At 48.3% G+C, this 21,740-nt stretch overlaps 1 protein-coding gene across 3 annotated transcripts in view; it reads right to left on the bottom strand.

Annotated features, from left to right (window-relative positions):
• PRICKLE2 (prickle planar cell polarity protein 2) overlaps positions 1-21,740 on the bottom strand; it is a 99,518-nt gene that overhangs the window by 24,777 nt on the left and 53,001 nt on the right. For 2 of the 3 annotated variants that reach the window (XM_085072382.1, XM_085072384.1), the window contains one exon: positions 6,017-6,200. In XM_085072382.1, the coding sequence (XP_084928508.1) occupies positions 6,017-6,200 (184 nt within the window). Of the gene's footprint in view, positions 1-6,016; positions 6,201-15,986; positions 16,486-21,740 lie in introns of those variants that run through there. The other variant, XM_085072383.1, reaches the window with a different exon arrangement.

Below are 21,740 nucleotides of genomic sequence, written 5' to 3'. Positions count from 1 at the left end.
AGCAAAACAATCCTTACAGCAAGGCCAGATGCTCCGAAATGAAGAGGCGAGTGGGAACTGCCGGCTGGATCTGCCAAGCACGGGGATGCAGCCAGGCACGCACCCTGGAGGGATCCAGACTGCCTCCTGAGACCCCAAATCCCCAGCTAGGAGCAGACCTGCATCACCCCCAGACCCGTGAGCGCTCCAGTCCCAGCACACAGCAGCGGGAGGCAGATGCAATCCCTGGCGCCGGGCAGTCCGGCATCCCGCAACGCTGGGTTTGCTCTTGGAAACCCGCTCCTAAGTCAGAGGGACAAAGGCAGGGAACAAAGGAAAAATCATTTTTCTAAGTGCTATTTGTTCTGGCACGCTCTGCGGCTTTCCGCACGCTCCTCTCCCACGGCTAACGGCAGCCGAGGCGTCTGAGCGCCGCTGCTCCCCAGTCGAGAACGACATCCATCCCTGCCAAGCCTTTGCACAGCTCTCGGGCTGGGAGAGATCCCGCGGAAGCGCTGCTTCCTGCTGGCATCAAAGAGGAACATTTGAATGAAGGCCCTACGTCCACACGTTTCAGACTTGTGAAAGCGTGTGACATGATTTTCCTTTTTTGAAGCAGAAATTGAATTTGGATTGAAAGGGCCCAGATCAGTGCTTTTAACAGCACCGAGAGCAGTCTGTGCTGTGAGGTCCGTGCAGGGCTCGGGGTCCCCTGGAGCACCAGGAATGATAATAACCATTTGCTGCACTGATCATCGCTGATTATTCCCCTGGGTATCCCACTTAACACGCTCTTGGATTTCTCTAAGGCATGGGGTAGCACGGCAACATGGAAAAGCTGTAATTGCACCCTGGAATAAAGCTAAAGAAGTTTCTATTGGGCAGTCCAGGGTTTTTCAGCTTCGTTTTCCACTCCCTGCTCCTCCCCTGCCCCTCACCTCTGCTGACCACCACACAGCTGCTTCAAATTTCAGAATCGAGCAAACCATGTCAGATGAGTGGCTTGTTTTCCACGGCCCACCAAAAGCAGCTCATTATCTCCCTGATAATAAGATTGTTCAAGGATTAAGTAATTTTAACAGCTTCCATTGGCTCACCACGATCAGGACAACACCCCAGGATACAGAAACAGAGCAAAAGTCCAGACACGTGGTTTTGCCATAGGCTTTTTTTGCAGCATAGGATGTGCTCACACTCCTCCATCCACTCTGTTCCAGGGCAGGGGGAACCGCTCCAGGAGCTCCTACCCCACCCCAGCTGCCCCCAAATCACGCAGCACTGGCATCACACACGGAAAAAGAGAAAAAGCATTCCGTGTGCGGGACTGCTGCTCCATCCAGCAGCTGGGAAGCATTCGGCACAGTCCGATGCCTGGAGGCTGGATTTAGACAGCTCCAGCCTTGAAATAAGAGCCGCTAACTGCCGGGCTATTTAGATACTGAGAGAGTTCACTGGGGAGGTGATGGACTTACCGCTACCTCCAAGTGAAACTGGAGAGCTTTTCAAAATGTGCTGAAATGCAGCTTTTGGGTAAAACACTCCAGCGTGCACGGTGTGTAAGGGGGCAAAATGAGAGGCAGCTGCAGCTCCTGGGAGCAGGGTGCATGAGAAACAGCTTCTCCTCAGGACCCTCAGCTTCCCATCCACCCTGCTCCAGAAAGGACTGGAGGGTACAATGACCGTGACACACAGCACAGGCACAAGTGAGACACATGTCCCCCAGAAATCCTGGACCAGATAAGGTGCTTTCTACCTCATCAGAATGGTGAAAATCTTTACATAAGGTGTAAATGCATGTTCAGTGTAGGTTCATCTCTGCTCTCCTTTCCTCACTTTGTGACCTGAACAGCAACTGATGAAACTTGGGAGGTATTATAACTCAAGCCCTTGCAACAGGTCTTGTGAAAGATCCAGAAGAGGGATTAACATGTATGTTAGCCCCTGAATTAATTCCCTGTGACAGCTACAAGTTTCACACTACTGCAGAGCTCTTGAGGTCCAAGCTCTAACGGCTGCCTTAGAGAAAAATGGCTCCCTGAACCTTCACGCTGCTAATTTTAGCTCAGATGAGATTTTCGTAACTTTTTAAGGGACTCAACCAGAGCAACTGTGCTGACAACAAGAGAGAATTAAGTTCTTATGGCATATGCAAGGTTCTCAAATGTTGGCATGCCAGAGCTGTACAAAAAGCCACACCGCAGATGAAGTAGAGCCCCATCTTTTGTTTAATTGGAAATTTCAGCCCATAACCAGCTGCTCCTATTACTGAGACACAATAAAGACAGAAATCCTCAAATATCCCTTGTATTCAGAAATTCAAGCTGGCATGTTATAACCTCTTTGGATTTCTCCAAACCACAGGCCCAAGGAATTCAAGCTGCACATTCACATGTATTTACACAATCCTTGCCTAAAAATGTGAAAAACACATCACAAAAGGACTTATTTTTAAGCATCTGCCCTCAAACTTCTGTCAGTGCAAGGAGGATCAGCTGTCATACTGCCAGCCCCAGCAGACAAACTGGCTCCCAAAGATACCTTCCACTGACTTTGCAGGCGGGCTCAGTCTGGGATTTTGCTTTGCTGAGGACACCCTTCTGTTGGTGTTTGCCCATGTCAAGACATTCACACTTAAATCTTTATCCAACCATTGAACTGTAGGCAGAAAGAAAGACCATTTCTGAAAGGTCATGTCCTCAGCATTCTGTACAGCCACCTCTGCCATTCCCACCTGCATCTTTCAGAAGAGAAGTCTCTCTTCTGCCATAAGACAATTTCTCATTAAGGTCCAATCCAAGTGGGATTAGACCCCACAGAAACCTCCTGGTTGTCCTGTGTAGCTGACTGCTACAACAAGAAACCCTATTTCCTCATCACATTGTAATTTATGGAGCTCAGTCCTAGGTTTTTACCAGTTGCTCTCCAGGTTGGCAGGCTGTCACTCAGCCTTACACCTCTGGTGATTTCAAACCTCTTCCAATTTCCTGCCTGAATGCATTTGGAGATAGTTTATATCTACATTCTTGGGCCAAAGATGGAGCTTGGATAACTGCTCTTCCCCCTCTAACGGACAGGGAGGGATCATAACCCTTCAATTTGCTAGGTTGGACAAACCAAGTTCATGTAGGCTCCTCAATGAAAATAAAATTTCCAGTGTCCTTCCAGTTTATACCTCTCTTTCTTGAGCAGAGATGTCATACATTTTAGTTGTCTTTCCAGATAAATTTTTATCATACCTTAACGCAGGGGTGCTCTCATTTGTTTATATTACTGTCTTAATCCCTGTGCTATAAACATATTTAGAAATATATTACATGTATGGCTTTTGAGTAAAGCCCTTTATAGTCTTACACACTGATGAGCCATATTATAAGGGATAACTTCCAGCTCCACTCCTCATTGCAATGTTTGATTCAGCATCTGTGAACACTGGACCAATGCTTTTTTTGTCTTCAGTAGTGGGCACTGAGTAACCCACACAATTTTCTCGAGTGACAAGTATCCCAGACTAGCTGATGCCTGAGTTAGTGTCCAGGAATACAGTGAGACCTTATAGCTTTGAGTCAATTCCCCTCTAGATGACAATAATTTAAGACTTGGATTGAGGGGACTCTCCAAATACTGAAATGACCTGCGAACATTGCCAAAAAGCGATGTCATGTTTGCAGGCCAACTCCTCCCCACTGAAATCCTGTAAATTGCTGTGTTGAGTGAGACATGAGCGCTGTCTCCCAAGAATAGCGAGGTAGGAAGGCTGTGGTCCAAGTATAATAAGAAAATTGCGTTAGTCTTTCAGGGGAACACTTACCTCCCCAATTCATATGCTGCATAGAGATTTTAATAAAGTAGAATATTGCAGAAGAAGTTGTTTCATTTCATCTGCTTTAAGTAAAAAAAATACAACAGCGAAACAGCAGAAGGCAGAGAAAAATTCCCTGCCGGCAAATTTGTATTTTCAGCCCAGCCTCCCAGAGGCTCCACATCACATGCACACACCTGACTCATTGACCAGAAAGCCACACATCTGTCTGCAGACTTACACAGCCCCAGTGAGTTGCTGCAGAGGCATCTCCTACCCCCATGGGAGGTAACTGGCCCCTCCTGCACGGTGGGGCATTCCCAGCCATGGGACAACCATTCTGTAATTCCATGAAATTCAGGGTGCTGCTCTTCACCCAGGGACAAACCCCAGCCCTGCAGTGTGGGCTTGCACCACCCAGGGAAGTCACACCCTGCCTTTGTCACCTTAGGGGCCCATCGAACATGTGAAAAGCCATGAAAGGGCTGGCACATGAGCTCTGCTGGACAGATTTCAGTGCCTGTCTCTGGCTCTGCTTTCGGCTGCTCTTCATCTCCATGGTGATTAGAGACAGGTCTGAAGTGGCAAATTTGCTGAAAGGCCCAGCGATGCAGACTGAGGAGTGTAATGAAAAAAACGAGTGTTTGAGCACTATGACCTCTGCAAGAAATAGATGCTGGAAGAACCTAAAAATACATTAACCTGGGTAATGTATGGGATGTCAGTAGCTACTGATAGTGCTAATGGACTTCTATTTCCTCCTGAGCATCCCAACTCCCTGATGCCACACTATTTCTTAAAGAGCACCTGAGGGATTGGAAAAGCACACAGGTCTCCTGGAATATCTCACCACCATGCTGAAAGTGAGTTTCAATCGCTGTCCGTGCCATGATGCACTCATCAGAGACCATGTCTACCTGGTCAGGTGCCACTTGTCACTAAATACCTGTATTTCCACCCAAAGCTCCAGGAACATGGGCCAGCTTGGGCTCCAGAAGCTGCCGACACGCCTGGGCAGAGAACAGCGATGAGAGCAGGTGGCACCAGCTCAGGTATGGCCTCCCAACGGGACCCCCAAACCCAACTGGGTCATGAAGGACCAGCAAAGCTACTTCAGGACCATCTGCATTTCTCCACACACCACGTCTTGTACCTCCTGGGAGGCAAAAAGGGAGCCTCTGACATAAGGAAGGTGACAGAAAACAAGGCTGCTGCCTGATTTGCACGGTTGGATGGCACCAAATGAAACACACGGTGCTGTGGAGTTTCAAGTGAGCAAGGCTTATAAAGACAAGCCACAAAAAACCCCCAAAAACCAAGCCACCAAACAACTGGATTTTCTCTAATCAGACAGATAATATTTACAGCCTACGGGTGGTGCCAAAATATTTCAGGAAATGCCTAAGCTGGTCTGAATAAAAGCTCAGGAATACACGGTATTTAAGGACAGCAACTCTAGCAGTAAGAATGAAAGCTTTCCACCCTCTCCCAGCCTCCTTACACAGTTTAAAATGATTGCCATATCATATAATATCATACTGCAATTACCAAGGCTAAGCTCATTTTGCAATCTCCACTGCAAATTAAGTTCTGAGTTGAACATATAAAAGACCAGCATAAAAATCAAAGGAATCATGTAAACTGCAAGGAGCAGAATCAATGCACGCTCTGCACAGACAGCACACTGAGGTCTAATCCATCCCATTCAATCCTGCACCAAGAGACTTGAGCTTCATTTAAGCTACTCCTTCCAGTAAGGCATAAACATCATGCTTGAAAAACCCAAACCACAAAGCTTTTGGCCCATTTTTCAGGGTAATCTACCGGCTTTGACTGTCTGCCCTGGACTTACCACAGAGAGGAGCAGTCCAAGAGGGCAGAACACAAGCACTGAGTCCCTGGGAAACGCTGGAATCCCATTGCTTTTTTCCCAGTGAAACATTAGATACGTCTGTATCTTTTCCCTTGCACAACCACAACAAATCCCATCCTGGACGTATTTTGTTTCCCCCCTCTCAATTACCAATTACATCCACAGACGCAGAAAACCACAGGTCCTGCAAGGATCACGTGTCTGTTTTGCTCCGTTTGTGGATTCAGAGCAGACCTGTCTCTGCAAGTCCCTCCAGTGCACCCGGAAACAGCCACATGCAACAAGTGCTTGCACCCCTAGAAGAAAAATCAAGGAAACTATTTCCAAAGAATGTGCAAAAACCAATTCTTTTCTGTCATCATTACCTGCTCAGGCTTCAGGCCGGGGGGGACCCAGGCATACTCCTCCAAGGCACAGCCCGAGTCGTCGTCAGAAGTTGAATTCCTCTGGAAGTCAAACATGAGCTTCGTGACTGTCTTCTCCATCTCCAGAGGCATAACTGTTACGATGTGCTCTTCCTGGGAGCACTTACAGTGAAGGCAAATCTTCCTGCAAGGAGAGGACAGAGAAAAAGAGATGCCCCGGTGAGCAGTGCTTTAAATAAGAAAGTGATTCCTGCTGGCCTGCAGTCACTATACTCAACCCATTCTTATGCTCAGGCACTTTCTAACACAGGATTTGTCTCCCTTATGAGGAGGAAATAAAAGTCTGTATTTGCTGTAACGACACTTGGCAATCTATCTGAGTCAGACTGCCCAATGTTTGGGGATATGCAACTGCATGTCCCTTTACTGCACCCCAAAGAGTATTTCCAGAGGACAGCACAGGAACAGGCCATGCACCTGCCTGGTGGGGGTTGACATGCCAGCCAGAATTGCAGAGTCATTACCCAATTTAGAACAACTGAGCGCTTCACTAAAATGGGAGATGGTGGATTGACTGGGAATCTGTGAATGACAAGTCCCTTTAGCATGCTGATAGCATAAATTTGCTTATTAAAGTAGCATAAAAATTGATTATAGTCTGAACATATAAAGCTAAATTAAATTAAGGGAGGCTACAAAACCCAGTCACACTGCAATGGAATCTCAACCACCCAGCTCGGTAGCACACGCCGCAGCTCAGCAGCACGGGGAGGAAAGCACAGGAACTGAAAGAACAACCCACAGGTTGCAATTCAACAGCCATTAGCTTAATTCACTGCAAATATAACTTATTCTTAACACTTCTTTAAAGGGGCTGGTCCTGCAGCTGGTGGTCTGTGACAGATTTTTTTCACAGGCTTGAATCTGAGCCTTTTTCTGCAGAGCTGCAAGGACAGAACAGAATCATAAAATGGTTTGGGTTGAAAGGGACCTTAAAGATCATTCAGTTCCAACATCCCCTGCCATGGGGAGGGACACCTTCCACTAGTCCAGGTTGCTCAGAGCTCCATCCAACCTGGCCTTGAACACTTCAAGGGATGAGGCATCTCCAAGTTCTCTGGGCAACCTGTGCCAGGGCCTTACCCCCCTCACAGTAAAGAATTCCTTCCTAATATCCAACCTAAACCTACTCCATTTCAGTTTAAAGCCATTCCCCCTTGTCCTGTCACTACATGCCCTCGTAAAACATCCCTCTCCAGCAATCTTGTAGGCTCCTTCAGGTACTGAAAGGCTGATAAGGTCACACCAGAGCCTTCTCTTCTCAGGCTGAACAATCCCAATTGTCTCAGCCTTTCCTCACAGGACAGGTGTTCCATCCCTCTAATCATCACACCCCTTCACCACGGTAACAGCAAAGGACAAACCTGGTTGAAAACATCCCCCAACAAAGAAAAAGAGGTTAAAGGGAATGCTGATAAATTGGCTTCTATTTCTGAAATCTGAATGCTCTTTCACAGGCTGGGTCAATGGTATCTATTTTAAAGCAACCACACAGGATTCTGAATTAATTTGCACTAATGAAGCACCACTGACTTCTGAGGAATGAGATAAGGTTTCACTTGGGTAGCAAAAGGGAGACATCTCAGAAATAATAAGGTACCACACAGAAAGCAGGGGAAAACCTGTAGTTGCCATTGCAGGTTTCTGTGCTCTGAGGTAAAGCGAAGAAATTCAGAGGGAAGCAATAGTTAAATTTGGGGGCTGGAATTTTTAAACACCTTTCCTTCTCTTTCACTGCTGTGTACAAGCCAGCTAAGCATAGCAGTGCTCGGATCCAGCTTCAAGTCTAAATTTCCATTTGGCCATTACAGCACAAAAAATGCACTCTAGCAAAAGTCAAGAGGCTCCGTTAAGTCAAGCCAGGGAGATTTGCCAGATTTTCCCATTTCCTGCCTTTCATCAGATCTAAACCACACAGCAACCCCCACACACCCCAGCGTCTGCTTTGCGTCCAGTCGGGGAGTCTCGGCATCGCCTCTGGCTGTTTCCTTAAAAAATAATCGAGGTACCATTTCATGTGAATACTTTAATTAATCAGCTACCGTGGAAGGACGTGGAAGGGGCACTCTGCCTCAGCAAAGTCTCTGGTGTTGTTGCTGTTTTCATCTCATTTCACGATACGATTAAAAGCAGCTCAATAGGCAACAAGATGTTAAGAATAATTCACAGAGCCCCAGATTTGGTGCTAGAGATAGTTATTCTGAGGGAGTTTAGGACTTAGCCAAATTTTGACTTTTGGGATATCGATCATGAGCTGCAAAGGGGGACAAATGCAACAGTCCACTGGGAGCATGAGCATTCTGATGGGGAAAAAGCCATCCCACAGACTTCCTCCTTTCCACTCTAGACACATCCCCTTCAGGAGATGGGAGATGGCAGGAGAGCATCAGAGGTCTCATCTTGAGATAAATCAGGACTTGTCATAACAGTGTCAAAGAGTGAATAGGTGAAATGTGTGATCAGTTAGACCCCTGAGGTCACTCCCACCCTTCCCCAAACCCCCCAAGCTCACACCACACCAGCCAGGAGCTTGAGGACTACATCAGGAAGCTGGTTTACCCCACCCTCTCTCCTGCCCCATCCCAGGCAAGCAAGTACTGCCAGTGAGTGGCCTCCCTGGCTGGAAAAGCAAAAGATGAAAACAGCACATGTAACTTGTCTACTCAGTAGTGATGTCCCCAAGCCAGGACAACTTTGCACCATTAAAACTTGACCGTCTCCAGGCATGGGGTTTCTGCCACCTCCCTGGGCAATCCATGCAAAATTCAAGATCTTGCCTCTGGGATATTCAGATCCTTTCCTCTCATTAAAAGCAGATGATTAACAGCTTTAATTACAATTTTCTTTACATTAGGATATGTTGTTTCATGGGAACAATACCCACTGTCCTACGAGTGTCTTTCCACTTCTGTGATCAGGTTTCCATGACTTCTTCACATAGGTCTCACTTACTCAACTTTATTTTATCATCTTCCAGCTCACTATAATTAAAGATAATTCCCCGTAGTAAAAATTTAATATCAAAATGTACATTTCAAATGTGAGATGAAATTGAAAAAACAGTTTTCCCCTGCTGCACTCAGAGCAGAGCAGCATGAAGAGAGACAATGCACGTGTCAGCACTCACCCGTGTCACCGCAGTGACCACGGTGACAATGTGGGTGCCACTGCCACGGCGGAGGGCTGGTGGGTGTTGGAGAGGAGCAGGGCCATGGCTGGCAGCCTGCCTGGCTGCTCCTGCCAGCAGCAGCTCTTAGTCACTACCAAGGGAAGCGCAGCACAGCCTGGAGATTCTCAGCACATCGCTGTGTCACACACCTCACCACAGACAGGGCGCTGCAGCCCAGCTGGGGTGGCACCTCTTCCAAAGGGAAACCCTTTAGCTTGGCTCTGGCCAAGACTCACCACCACCAAAACCTCAGCAACAACAACCTCTGCTGCCTGTGCAGCCCTGCGCAACTTGAGAAGAGTGCAGGCAGCTGTTTTATTTAAGCAAGAATAAATTAACACCAATCACTGTCTGGAAATCCCATCTTCATTCACGAGCCTTTCCATCTTGCTCTCATCCCAGGTCTGCAAGCTTGTCTCAGGGAAGAACCTGCCCTGGTGACTCAGAGATATCACCAGCACTGGGGAGGAAACAACGAAGCGAGGAGGGCTGACAGCATGAGGGCTTTGGGCACGGAGGGTAAATAAAAGAGCTTTTAAGCATCTGCAGCTTGTGGACAGGGAGGGAAGGCGAGCAGGAGCCAGGCTGCTGCGGGAGGCACGGGCTGGGGAGCATCGGCAGCGCTGCTCGGCACGGAGCTGCGCACAGAGCTGTCCTGTAGCGGGGCCAGGACGGCGGGAAGCAAATGGGGAGAAAAAGAACATTTCCTGGTGTCAGATTTAGCTGGAAAGGAGCCTGCCTTGAATTGACTTCACATGGCACAAAGCAGCAACGGCTCAAAAACAGACTGAAAATTTTCTTCTCCTCAAGGCCAGCGAAGTTACAAGATGGATGTGTTTTATTTTGCATTGGCTGCTTTTATGTGCTGCTCCAGACACAGTGGGCAAGTCCTCTCCTCAGAGGAGACTTTAAGCCCATCCCTGGTCACATCCCTACCCATGCACTGGTGCAGGAGGAAGGTGCAAACAGATCCATCACCCCAAGCCAGCCCTTTTCTCTTTATAGATGAAAATAGGCACACAAGGGGAATCTGAAGCAAACAGAACCCAACATACTGAGCAGAGGACGTGGCTTCCAAGTCCCTCTTGCTTGGGATGCAGAAGCACACTCCCAGCCTCGGTCCACCTACCTACATCTTGACACAAAACCAATTGACCTGCGAGGTTCTCTGGGATGAGGCAGTCCCTCGTGTTACATCCTCTGCACAACAAAGCTGCAAAGCACAGCCTCTGCCGTCCCTGGAGCCTCCCATAGCCCTTTCATCTCAGCAATGGCACCAACAATAAGCAAAACCATGCTGAGAACACTAGTGCTGTGCGAGAGGCTCTGGAGAGAGCTGCGAGCGTGACCCCAGCTTTCTGAAGAGAGATGAGGTCTCCCTGCTGTGAAAAACCAGCAGACTCCAAATGGAGAAAGCACAAGCAGAGCTAAAATGTCAGAGAAGAGAGATGGAGGGCAGCCTGGCGCAAAGGCAAAGGTGGTCCTTGCTAATAGTGAGTCCAGCAAAGAAGCGAAGGAGCAAGGAACAGCCCTTGTGTGTTAGGCTCTGGGGTGGCACAGGCAGGATGGGACTCCCTAGGATGCTCAGGGCAGCACACCCCTGGCCTGCAGGAAAAGCTCCTGGGCAAAGGGCTCTTCCAGTTTGGTGGGCATGCAGAATCTAATGCAGCAAACAGCATCAAGGCATAACCTGCCCAGGCTGGGATCCGCAGATATTCCGAGGAAGGGCAGCCCAAAAGTTCAACCCCTCCCGGCAACAGCAGGAATGAAGGCAGAGTTTAAAATTGTAGCAGAAATGTTAAAATTCCTCTCGGACAAAGAAGGAACTCGGTAAACAGCCCTTATCACCCACCAGCGCTGCTTATCTCTGCTTCTCACTTGTTTCTTCTGGGATGGAAATAAATGGGCTGTATCAGGGAGCAGCTCTGTCTCCAGACAAAGCAAGAAGCAGGAATGCCACGGCCGTGCAGGGCCATGCGATGCCTCTGCTGTACTCCCTAATACAGGATTTGCATGCATTTGTGCACACATTAACATGCAAGATTTGGAATCCCTCAAAAAGCAATTGTCTGCTCTGCTCGGGTGGGGTGTGTAAATGCAGATGGACAATTCCCTTCCCACTTGGCTTGAGACATACACAGCAGCCTGATGTCTTTCCAGTGTTGTGCCATTATTCTGACTGCAATAAGGCTTTTGGGTCAGCCATCAGTCAGCAAATCACAATATCCCAAAACTTCTTGGAGAAGGGAGAGGCTCAGGATTTGGGGCAGCTCATATGACCCCTGAGTCTCTTAACAAAGGCATCTTAACATCCCTGCCTGTTATCTCCTCCCCTCATTTGAGAGCTAATGAGGCTTCTTCACATCCCAAGTGAACACCAGCCATGCAGACCTCCTCCTCCAGATCCACTGGCATGGCAAACATTTACCCAGATGTAAAAATTAACAGAGTCCTTCACTGACACTGGGAGAGCCCAGCAGCTCATCTCCAGCATGGGGAAACTGAGGCATGGAGCAACCACAAACTGCACCTAGCTGTGGCTTCCCCGTGAACTTCCTAAACATCAGGAGTCCCAGGCTTTTATGCTCCAAACAGACAGTTCAGGCTGAAGTTCTGCTTCTTTTTGCAACTTGTCTAACACTGCATTTTGAACCAGAAGGTCCCAGCAGCCTCCATCCAGCTTCTGCCCATGGCCTCAGGTCCCATGGATCTCAGTGACAAAGGGGCATCTCTCCAGACAAAATATTTCTGCAACTTCCCAGCTCTTCCAGTCACTGCAGCAGAAAAAAACCCCAACCTATCAGTGGGAATGAACTGCAAAGACTTAGTGCTACCTGGGTTGAAAAGGAAGCTTAGCAAAAGCTTTTGTCTGCCCAACTGTGGTGCAGGAGGAGGAGGAGAATTAGACACGGGGAACTACAACAGCAGGAATTCAAAGTCTGAGGACAAGGTGCCCTTGGTGGCCTGCAAGGACAGTCAAGGGATGCCAACGCTCACTTGACACAACATGCTGTGGGAACAGCTGGCTTGAAAGATCAACATCAGCTGGTAGCAACAGAGCTGGCAGAACAGTAATGCCAGAAAACGAAAGAAGAGAGAAATAATCCTGTAACTAAACTGGTTACATCCCACAGATACAAGTCCCCCAGATTCCAAAGGCCACAGGAAGAGCACATGTAGCCACCCATCTCCATAAATGTCTGCAGTAGGTGGGGAAACACTGAGAGGATGGAGGAGTTGCAAACCAGACTCTTCTCCACCTTCCCCATCCATCTTCTCTTGTCCCCCCACTCCATTTGCTCAAGGCAAGTCAACTTTCCAGTGTTGTTTTATTTGTAGTTCCCCCTTGACCCCTGCAGTGCCCACAGCAGCAGCCGTGAAGGTATCCAGGATAGCACTGAAGCTTTTATGACAAAGCCCATTTCCTCTCCTGTAAAAATTCTCCTCTCTGGCTGACGTTGTCCATGCTTGGCCTCAGGCTGGAGACTGATTTTATTTTTAAGACTCATCCTTTACAAATGCAAAAACCATTCTTGCTTCATTAAGGAGAAAAATAATGAAAAAAGAACTGTCCCCAGTACTGCCAGCTGCAGCCAAATACAAGCAAAAGCAACCTCTGAGGATTTTCCAATTGCTCTGTTTTCATCATGAATCAGGACCATCCCTTCCAGAAGCAGGTAGAACATCTGCCTGTGGGTTCCCAGTGCCCTGTACCAAACCACTGCTTCCCTGAGGCACGGCCTGGGGCAGCCTCCATGCTGTTCCCAATCCTGCTGTCTGTGGTCTTAGGCACCACATGGCAGACAACAACCGTCAGCACACCAGAGGAGACCAAGAAATTAGGACAAAACACAACACAATGCACAAATCCCCCAAATTCCTCATCTGGTCTGTCTGGAGCACTCTTAGGCAAACAAGGAATCACAGAACCACAGACCAAAGCTGTGGCCAGACCTCGCAGCAACACCCCAGGATGAGAATGAAAACACGACCAAACCCTTCCACCCTGTGGCTAAACCACATCTGGGATGCATCACAGGTCATTTTGGGAAGCCCAGGTGAACCCCAAAGCTCTGCAGTGAACACAGATCCCTGCCTGGGCTCCAGTTTTTCCTTGTGAGCTGAGTAAGAGCCCCAGGGTATTTAAACACCCTCCTGACCTGAACCACGCTGCCAGGCTGCTCCCATGAGCTGCAACCCCTGACACGAACTGTGAAAATCCTGATGCATAAAGATGAGATGGTTAAATTAAAGGATATTAATAACTCAGCGGCTCTCAGAAGAACTCTCAACTTGGAGCTCTCAGGATATTTTGCAGAAGATTCAATAATTTTTTTTCATAATAGAGGTTAGACAGAAGCGGGCGAAGTGCTACACCCATGTGAGCTGCAGATCAAACAAAGGGGAGAGAAAGAAGAGGCAAAAGAAGCTGCAGTGAGCCCCAGCCTGTTGCCCAGCCATGCTACCAGGAGAAAAAGCATCCAACAGGCTGCTCCCTCACATCCAAGACGATGGAGGCAGCCTGCCAGCTCACAGGCTTACCGCTACTCTCAGCATATTTATGTTAGGCTTTTTTTTTTTTTTCCCTTAAAGGTTCAGCTCTTAGCCTACAGAAACAATAACAACCACATATTTTTCCCCGGTCATGGAAAAGAAATGCAAACCACTAGTTTCCAAGTTGAAGAGAAGAACAGGCTCAGCAGCAGCAATAACCCTGAAGCTTGTGGGTAAACAATGCTGAAGCCAAGCTCATGGTTATGAAAGACAGAAGAAGGTACAAGACAGGCAGATACAGGAGCTGTGGATACCTGAGAGGGTTTGGTGTCCCCCATGGCAGGACAACCCCAACCCCAAGGATCCCAGAGACCCCTGGCTGACAGGGATGGTGCAGAGGAGGTCTCAGGGGACAGGCACAGCAGGGCCCCGACAAACTCTCCCTCTGGGCTCCCCATCCAAGAGCCAATGTGGGTCTGTGTGACAAAGCCCTGCCCTACCCTGAGGGTTATCTTGTCAGATTTTAATGGTACTATTGCATGGCTTTTCAGCCTAGCAAGATGCAGAGCTGTATCACAGGGGGTTCTTTCTGCTTTGTTGTTAACTGAATGAAGGAAATTCCAAGCCTGGGGTTCTAGCACGCTGGATCCAAACCCAGCACTCCACTGAGAAACCTGTCTCTGTTCAGGATCTTCACTGTTTTCTCAAGTCTGAATAATCCTGGGCTCTCCACAGGCAGCATTTATCTTCCTGCCCCTCTCTTCCCCCCATCCCATCACAGGCTCACAGCCCATCACTCCAGACTGGCCAAGCTAAGCGAGTTTTCCCAGCGACCTGCCCCGGGGCTGTACGTGCTATTTTTAAGGGCCTTCACCAGTTTGTATTTGCAGCGTGACAAGCAGAAACCACGAGAAGCAGTAAACAATCTGCAATCCAAGCATCTCCCAGGCCATCCGTCCTAAAGGGAAAAAACCTGGCTGATGGGCAAAACGCTCAAAGGCAGGATGAGCTAGGCTGAAAATTGTCATTATTTCCAAAGTTAAGGCTCAGACAGTGTCCCCTGAGACAGGCAATACTGACGTGCTTGTGAAAGCAAACACTGCCAGCCTGATCCGTGCCTGTGCTGGCTGAGCCCGAGCCAGGCTGCCAACAGCAAATGCGCAAGGCTGGGTCATTCTGTTAAGTCTGGCTGGCCGAGAACAATCAACGGGAGCAGATTAAAATACGAAGCAAAATATAATCTTGTTAGCTGCAGACAGTTTTACTTTACAAATCTTTATCGCGGGCTCAAGCCGGCACCCTTATAAACACAAGGCAGTGATGCGAGACGTGTAAGTGCTCCCACAGCAGGCGAAATAATCGCGGAATGAAAATAAGTCAGATAAGTTACAAGATAAGAGAGCTAAAACTGAAAGGATGACACTGCATCTGGTGCAAATAATTATTTTGGCATTATTCTGTCCAGCGCTAATCCTCCACTGCTTGAAAAGATTCAATCACTGTTTAGCACCGCCAAGGAATCATGACTAGAAAACAAAGAGTAACTGGATTAAAATCTTTCCACGGTCACAGGTCATGTCTGTGTCACATCTGCTTAAAATGTTCCTTCAAGGGACAAGAGAAAAAAGGAAATTGGACTTGAAAAGATTGCAATGAAAAACATAACCCCCAGGTTGCAGTTCTAGGTTGGTTTACAGTTTGGCATTCTGGCATGAACAAGAAGGGCTTAGAAAGATTATTACTTTAAAACTTTCTATTCTCAGGCAGGCAAAACCACGACAATAAACATCTGAACAGCAATGTCCTCATTCACAGCTCCAGCCTGCGTGCAGTCTGCTCAGAAAATGTGCAGAGAACCCAGGCTTCAGGGGGCTGCATTTACCAGAGCAACACAATTAACACCGAGAAATGAGGATTTTTTAACTCCTATTAGTCAGCTGAGCCTTCCTGATTATTTTTAAAACGGAAAGTCCATTACAACAGCATCAGCATTTCTCCCTGACAACCTGCAGATGCAGAAATGCAATTTCACAATTAACCTTTTACATCCATAAACACAGATAACAGCAAAGGCTGGAAAAACAGCGCAGCCCCTCGCAGCTGAGCACCACCAGCACACTGAGCAAAGTTAACACGCAGCTGCGTGCATCTGTGGAATGTTCCTTATTCCTCCTCCTCCTCCCTTCTACTTTCTACCCCTCCTAAGAACCCACGGCAAATCTGAACTGGCCAAAGGCAGTTGCTTACCTGTTCCCAGAGGCAGTGACAGCGCGGGAGAGAAGGATTTCGGGTGCTGCCCAGCTGTCCTAGCTGTGCCCGGCGCCGCTGGGCTGGAGCGCTGCTCGCAGGACCAGCCGGAGCACCGCAGTGCCATAAAGCATCCCTCGCTCCCGGCTCTGCTCGGGGCTTTGTGGGAGCCTTTCAGAGCAGGCACGCACCGACCGCGCCGCGTTCCCGAAGGAAACCTGCCCTGGAAAAACGTGCCATTCCTGCCCCGCGCCTGGAGCTTTCGCGTCAATTGCCTGGCTCTCAAATCCGGCTCCGGAGGGTGCCTCCCTCCCTGCTCCCAATCCGAGCGAACCCAGCAGCTCCCCCCTGCAGCCTGCCTTTCACTGAGTGACCCTCGGAGGTGGCGAGAGGATGTCCAATTTGCTCGGCGAGCGCAAGGCATTAACGAGGAGCGATGCAGCCCGCGGAGGATAATTGGCGGCGCGGGAGCGGCGCGGGGCTCTGCTGTTGCATTGCTCTCCTCTCCTGCATGTTAATGAGCAATGATGTCAGCAAGCCAAAGTCACCGCATCCCACCCGGACCGGCGCCACGGCCCGGCCACCCGCCCCTTTATTTACATGGAAATCAGCCCGCTCTCCCAAATCAATAAATCCTGTAGGCTGCTTAGGCAATGGGAGACGGGGAAAAAAAAAATCCTCCTCGCTCGCTTGCGTGTTTCAAAGAGTTGGCTCCACACCAGCATCCCAAATTGAATGGTGTGAAGATACTAATTATCTTACCCTTCTCATTTGATGCTGACCGAACCTCAACTTGCTGTCGAACTTCAGGCACCGCTTCTTAGGTACGCGGGCTATTAACGCAATGATCCGCTGGCTCCGAGAAACGTATCGTTTTTCTCCTGGCTTTCAATGCCCTCTTAATTATTTTCTACAGTCGTTTGCTATGATTCCCTACTGGTTTTTAGACGCAGCATGTTTATCACCAGCAGGGCTAAATATTCTGGGAAATACGAATTACTAGCGTGGCATTTTGGTCACTGCGTATTTTAATACATTTCCTCTCATACGGCCACGACAGATGAACGATTCACACCTTTTTATGTGAGTCTCAGGTGACTACTGAGAGCGCCAGGAATACACCACCTCAACGGGGATGCTAAGCCTCTCTCCCCTGTGTTTCCTTTCCCTTGGAAAAGAAAACGCAGAGAAGGAGCTACGCTGCCAAATCTCTTCTGCTGCTCCTAAAGTCCGTTGCTTGGGAATTCGGTCAAAAAAAATGAATGTCTACTTCTCCGTTTTTGCATTTGCAAGAAGTGAGTGAAATTCAAAAAACTAGTTTCTGTGGACTCAAAAAACCCCACAGAAAGCAAATAAAACTTTCGTAACACATAGTATTTCTTGTTGTGGAATACACCTGGGTTCAGGTAGGTGGGCTGGAAAGCTGCAGATTGAGATGGAGATTAAAATGCACTTTAAGGTCTGGGTGGAGCCCTGAGACAAGAGGCTGTGAACTGCCAACATTTGGGATAACAAAGGACATGAACATGGGGGGATGACAGCCCAGGTGAATGGACACTGAGAGACAAGGCAGGAGCTGGGAACTGCCGACCTTTGGATAACAAAGGAGTTGAAGACCAGTGATGCCAGCGAGGTGGACGGACAGGGAGAGGGGAGCAGGAGCGAAAGACTCCGGGGGAAGAGCAAGATTCGGGCCTGGGTAGACTGTGAGAAGATAAAAGTCCAGGAGCTCCTTTCTTGGAGGGTCCTCCTTGGAGGCACCAGTTTGGGCTACTTCTGTGTTGCTGCTCCAGGAATAAAGGACTTTAGAGAACAGGACATCTGAGACTCTGCTATGAGAAACCTGGGGCTGAACCAGTGAGGAAACCTGGTCTGGCTGTAAGTGGGGTGTGTGGGGAATTAAGCAGGGATCCCGTTGGCTCACTGGAGCTGCTGCCATGAAGGGACTTTGGTCCCAGAAGTCGAAGTCTCTGGCCTTGGCAATGTGACTGCCAGAGAGTCTCGTGAATGGTCAGACTGGGAAGTTTCCTTAACATTCTGCTGCACGCTCCTGACTTTTGAGGCCTGACTGCAGATTTCAGAGCCCTTGATTTTGGCAATGTTAGCTATGTTTACAGAACACAGAAGGATGCAGAAACTACAGCTGTGAGTCTTTCTGCAGCCTCAAATGCTTTAAATTATTATTATTAAGGCTCATAAATTAGGTTTAATTACATGGAATTATACTGAAAATCTCAAGGGTGAGATCTTCAGCTGGGACAAACCAGCCCAGCTCCCACTCAGAGCCTCCCTCAAGTTACTCAGCCAAGGGGGACAAAACAAGAATGTGCAGAGATCTGAACTGAACTCTCTTTTTTTTCCATTTAAATTAAGTCTGAGCAGCAAGTTCAAGATGTGAGCACTGACTCTGTTACTGCACACAGCCACAGACCTTCCTTTCATGAACAGGGGCTTCTGCTGCAGATGGCTGAAGTGCTGAGGATGGTCTCCTTTAACTCCTCCAACTACAAAGAGCAACAGAACTTGTAGGAAAAATCTTCCCCAATACTTCAGCCTCCTAAACTGGCCCATTTTGCCCCTTCCAGCCTGAATCAGTGCTGCAGGCAGGCTGTCAGCTTGCCTCTCTATGGTTAACATGCCATGGCCCCAAGATGATTTACTTTTCCTCTTAAACTCAGAACATGTTGATTACAACACAAAGGAAATGAGACAAAACTGGATTGGGCAAAAGCAAATAAAGAAGCCTGCTTATAAAATGATAATGTTGAGCAGAAATGCTGTAGAGCAGAAATTACCCATGTTCCCTGGAAACACATTGCTAAAAGCATGCAGCAGTGACTTGGGGCTACAACCAGCACAAGAAACCCATCCTGCTCCATAGGACATGTTTTGTAGGCACTAATTTTCACCCAGTGCATGAGTAAAAATGTCTGACTTTATCTTCATTAACTTCCAAGGAGGAAAGGCCCTTTAGCTGCAAACACTTGTGTCCAGCCCCACATTTCTTGTACAACATGCTCTGTGCAACAATCTACAGCAGCTTTGATCACCAGCCTGACATGATCCCACCCCAGGGCATGTGGCAGTGTCATCCCCAGGCAACCAACTATCCTAAAGGTGAGTTCACCTTGGCTTTCGTGGCCAATTGGTCATCTCCACAAAGGCATCACACCAGGAACTGCACACTTTTCAGTGTAAGTTCATCCACAATGATAAAATGGGAGTGAGAATCACAAGCTGAAGTAAAAGATTAGTAAAAGACCAATGTCTGTAACACTTCAGCTGCAGGGCTTGCTGTGAGCAGAAGAGCTTTGTGTCTCCAAACAGTGTCTATGATCGTCATCGCTCCTGACAGACTTCTTGTTCCAATACTTGCAAATCTAAATATCCACAAAATCCAACGAACAGCCTCTTCTGAGACAAGAAATCAGATTAGAAGCTGCCACGTTTGGACACACAACTGTCTCAGGGAAATGGAAATGAGCCCTTCCTGCTTTGAAAGCTGCCGGATCTCTGGCAATTGCTCCATATTACCGTTACCTACTGCGAGGCTTGTGAAAAGGTCATGTGTTGGAATAACTCCAGAAGGCACACAAGATTTCTTGACGGATTCTGCACATTATGCAGGTGAAATGGGTGTTTCATTAGGCAGCAAGGAGAATACTGAGCCTGTGGAGCACATTTTCAAAGGTTAGGTGAAGGACTTGCACCATTACAAGGATGGATGCTGACAACTGCCAGCAATGAAGCAAATGAGCAGAAGTAAAAAAGCCACTGAAATAAAGAAAGATCAAGAGCAGGAAGCCCCTTCTTCAATGCAGGGGCATGTGATGGACAGCTCTGTTTGTAAATGTAGCACCATCTTTCTTCTCTTCGTTGCTAGTTTTAATGATGAAGAGCCAAACCCAGTCAACTCTAAACTTTCTGCCATTTGCACAAGCTCATACCTACGGCTAATTTAACAAATCATTGCAATAGCCCATGTTTCATAACTGCTGTGTTTTATCACCTTGATGTATTGATTGTCTGTCAGTCAATAGTGCTCCATGTGACAATGTTGACTCTCCTGATGACAATGGGCTGCACGGCATGGACACGTGCACTGACAGCAGACTGGTGTTCTCAAGGTCACCGGGCACCTAACCTGATGAATGTCAGATCAAGTTGCTTTTCTGAATTATTTAGTGAGTATCCTCTGCTGCAACATGCCAGGGCACTGCACAGCAATGCTACCTCGGGATGCCACAACGGGCTTCAGACTCTGCCACCCCAAAATGCTGCCCACAGGGATACAGACTGTAATGCATGCACCACCAGTCCATCCAGGACCAGGGGGATGGCAGGTCCCCCCACCACCACCACTGAGCCCATCCTGGCTCACAGCCACAGGCACAATAATAGATTACTTTCCCATTGCTCTTTCTGACCACAGAAATGCAGAATTGGATACTACAGTGGTTTTTCTCTGCTCCGTTCCCACACTCACCCTGTAATTTGCAGAGCAATCTCCACTGGCAGAGCCAGTGCTCCTGCCCCAGTGCCAGCATAGGATGAGCCCAGTGTGGTCCTTGGGCACAAGGCAGTGATTAGCAGCAGAATGACAGGCTGGAGAGGGCACAGCTTTGCAAGGCAAGGTGACTGCAAAAAGCTGTTAGTGACAGGCAAGGGAAATGACCCTACGTGGCAGGGTACAACCCCACTCCGCCCAGCCAAATGCCTGGCTCTTCAAGAGACACACAGGGATGTGCCCAAGGTATGGGGAAAGCTTCCTGGAAAATCTGAGTCATGAAATACAGTTCAGGACTTTAAATAAAGATGAGCTTCCTTTTCTTTATTCTTTTTGAGCAAGGCAGCAAATGCCTCCCCACAGCTCTCAATGCTAGAAGCAGGGATGTCTTATTTCAAAGAAAAACAGAATAGACAGAGAGGCAGAGAGACCAACATCAGATGCAGATCATTAATCCCAAAACTTGGCCTTCTCTGCTTTTCCTCAGGGCTGCCATTTGTACCTTCACACGGCTGCTGCCTGAGACCAACCGAGACAGACCCGCTCCTCCTGCTGTCACCGCTGCTGCCTTCCACTCATTTTTGGCAGAGCCATGGGTAAGGATCTGTGCTGTCGGTCTGCAAGGAGGAATTTAGTTTTTAAAACACCATGGAGCCCAGCAGCAGCTGACGCAGAAAGGGAGGTACAGCCCATACGCACTGCGGCTGATTTTAGAGACAATTTTCTGTGCTTCCTACCAACTCACCCAGCGAGACCGGCCTGACCCCGGCTGGCACCCTCTGGTGCACAGCCAGAGCTGGACAGTGAGGTGTGGCCATGAGCTCATGCTGTGCTGCCCACGTCCTCTGGCAGCACTGAACCACACAAACCCAGGGATGATGCCTCAGGGGACCCAGAGCACTGCGCTGATGCTCCTGAGCGTCACTGCCCTGCAGTCCAACGCCCTAATGTCCAGGCAACCCAAAAGGACCCTCACTGACCAACTATCCCCACCCCCAGCACTGCATGCCCTGGTGTGACACACAGAGCACACCAACAGAAGAGTTTCATCAATCACTATCTCTTCCTCTCTCTCTCTCTCTTTTTTTAATCACCTTAATGCAAGAAGCTTTAGAGAGCTTAACACAATAAGGCTTTCATAGCCTCCAGCTTCCACTCGGCACTAATATGTTTTTTACTTTTATATGTTGAAATCAAATTTGTAACTGAATGTGAACAATCCAGATGCTCCTGTGGTTTTCTCCCCT

The sequence above is a fragment of the Lichenostomus cassidix genome, chromosome 12 (assembly GCF_008360975.1).
Source record: "Lichenostomus cassidix isolate B80296 chromosome 12, HeHo_3.0, whole genome shotgun sequence".
Classification (NCBI taxonomy): Eukaryota; Metazoa; Chordata; class Aves; order Passeriformes; family Meliphagidae; genus Lichenostomus; species Lichenostomus cassidix.
The sequence above is the reverse complement of the archived record's forward strand: the minus strand, read 5'-3'. Positions and strand labels throughout refer to the sequence as shown.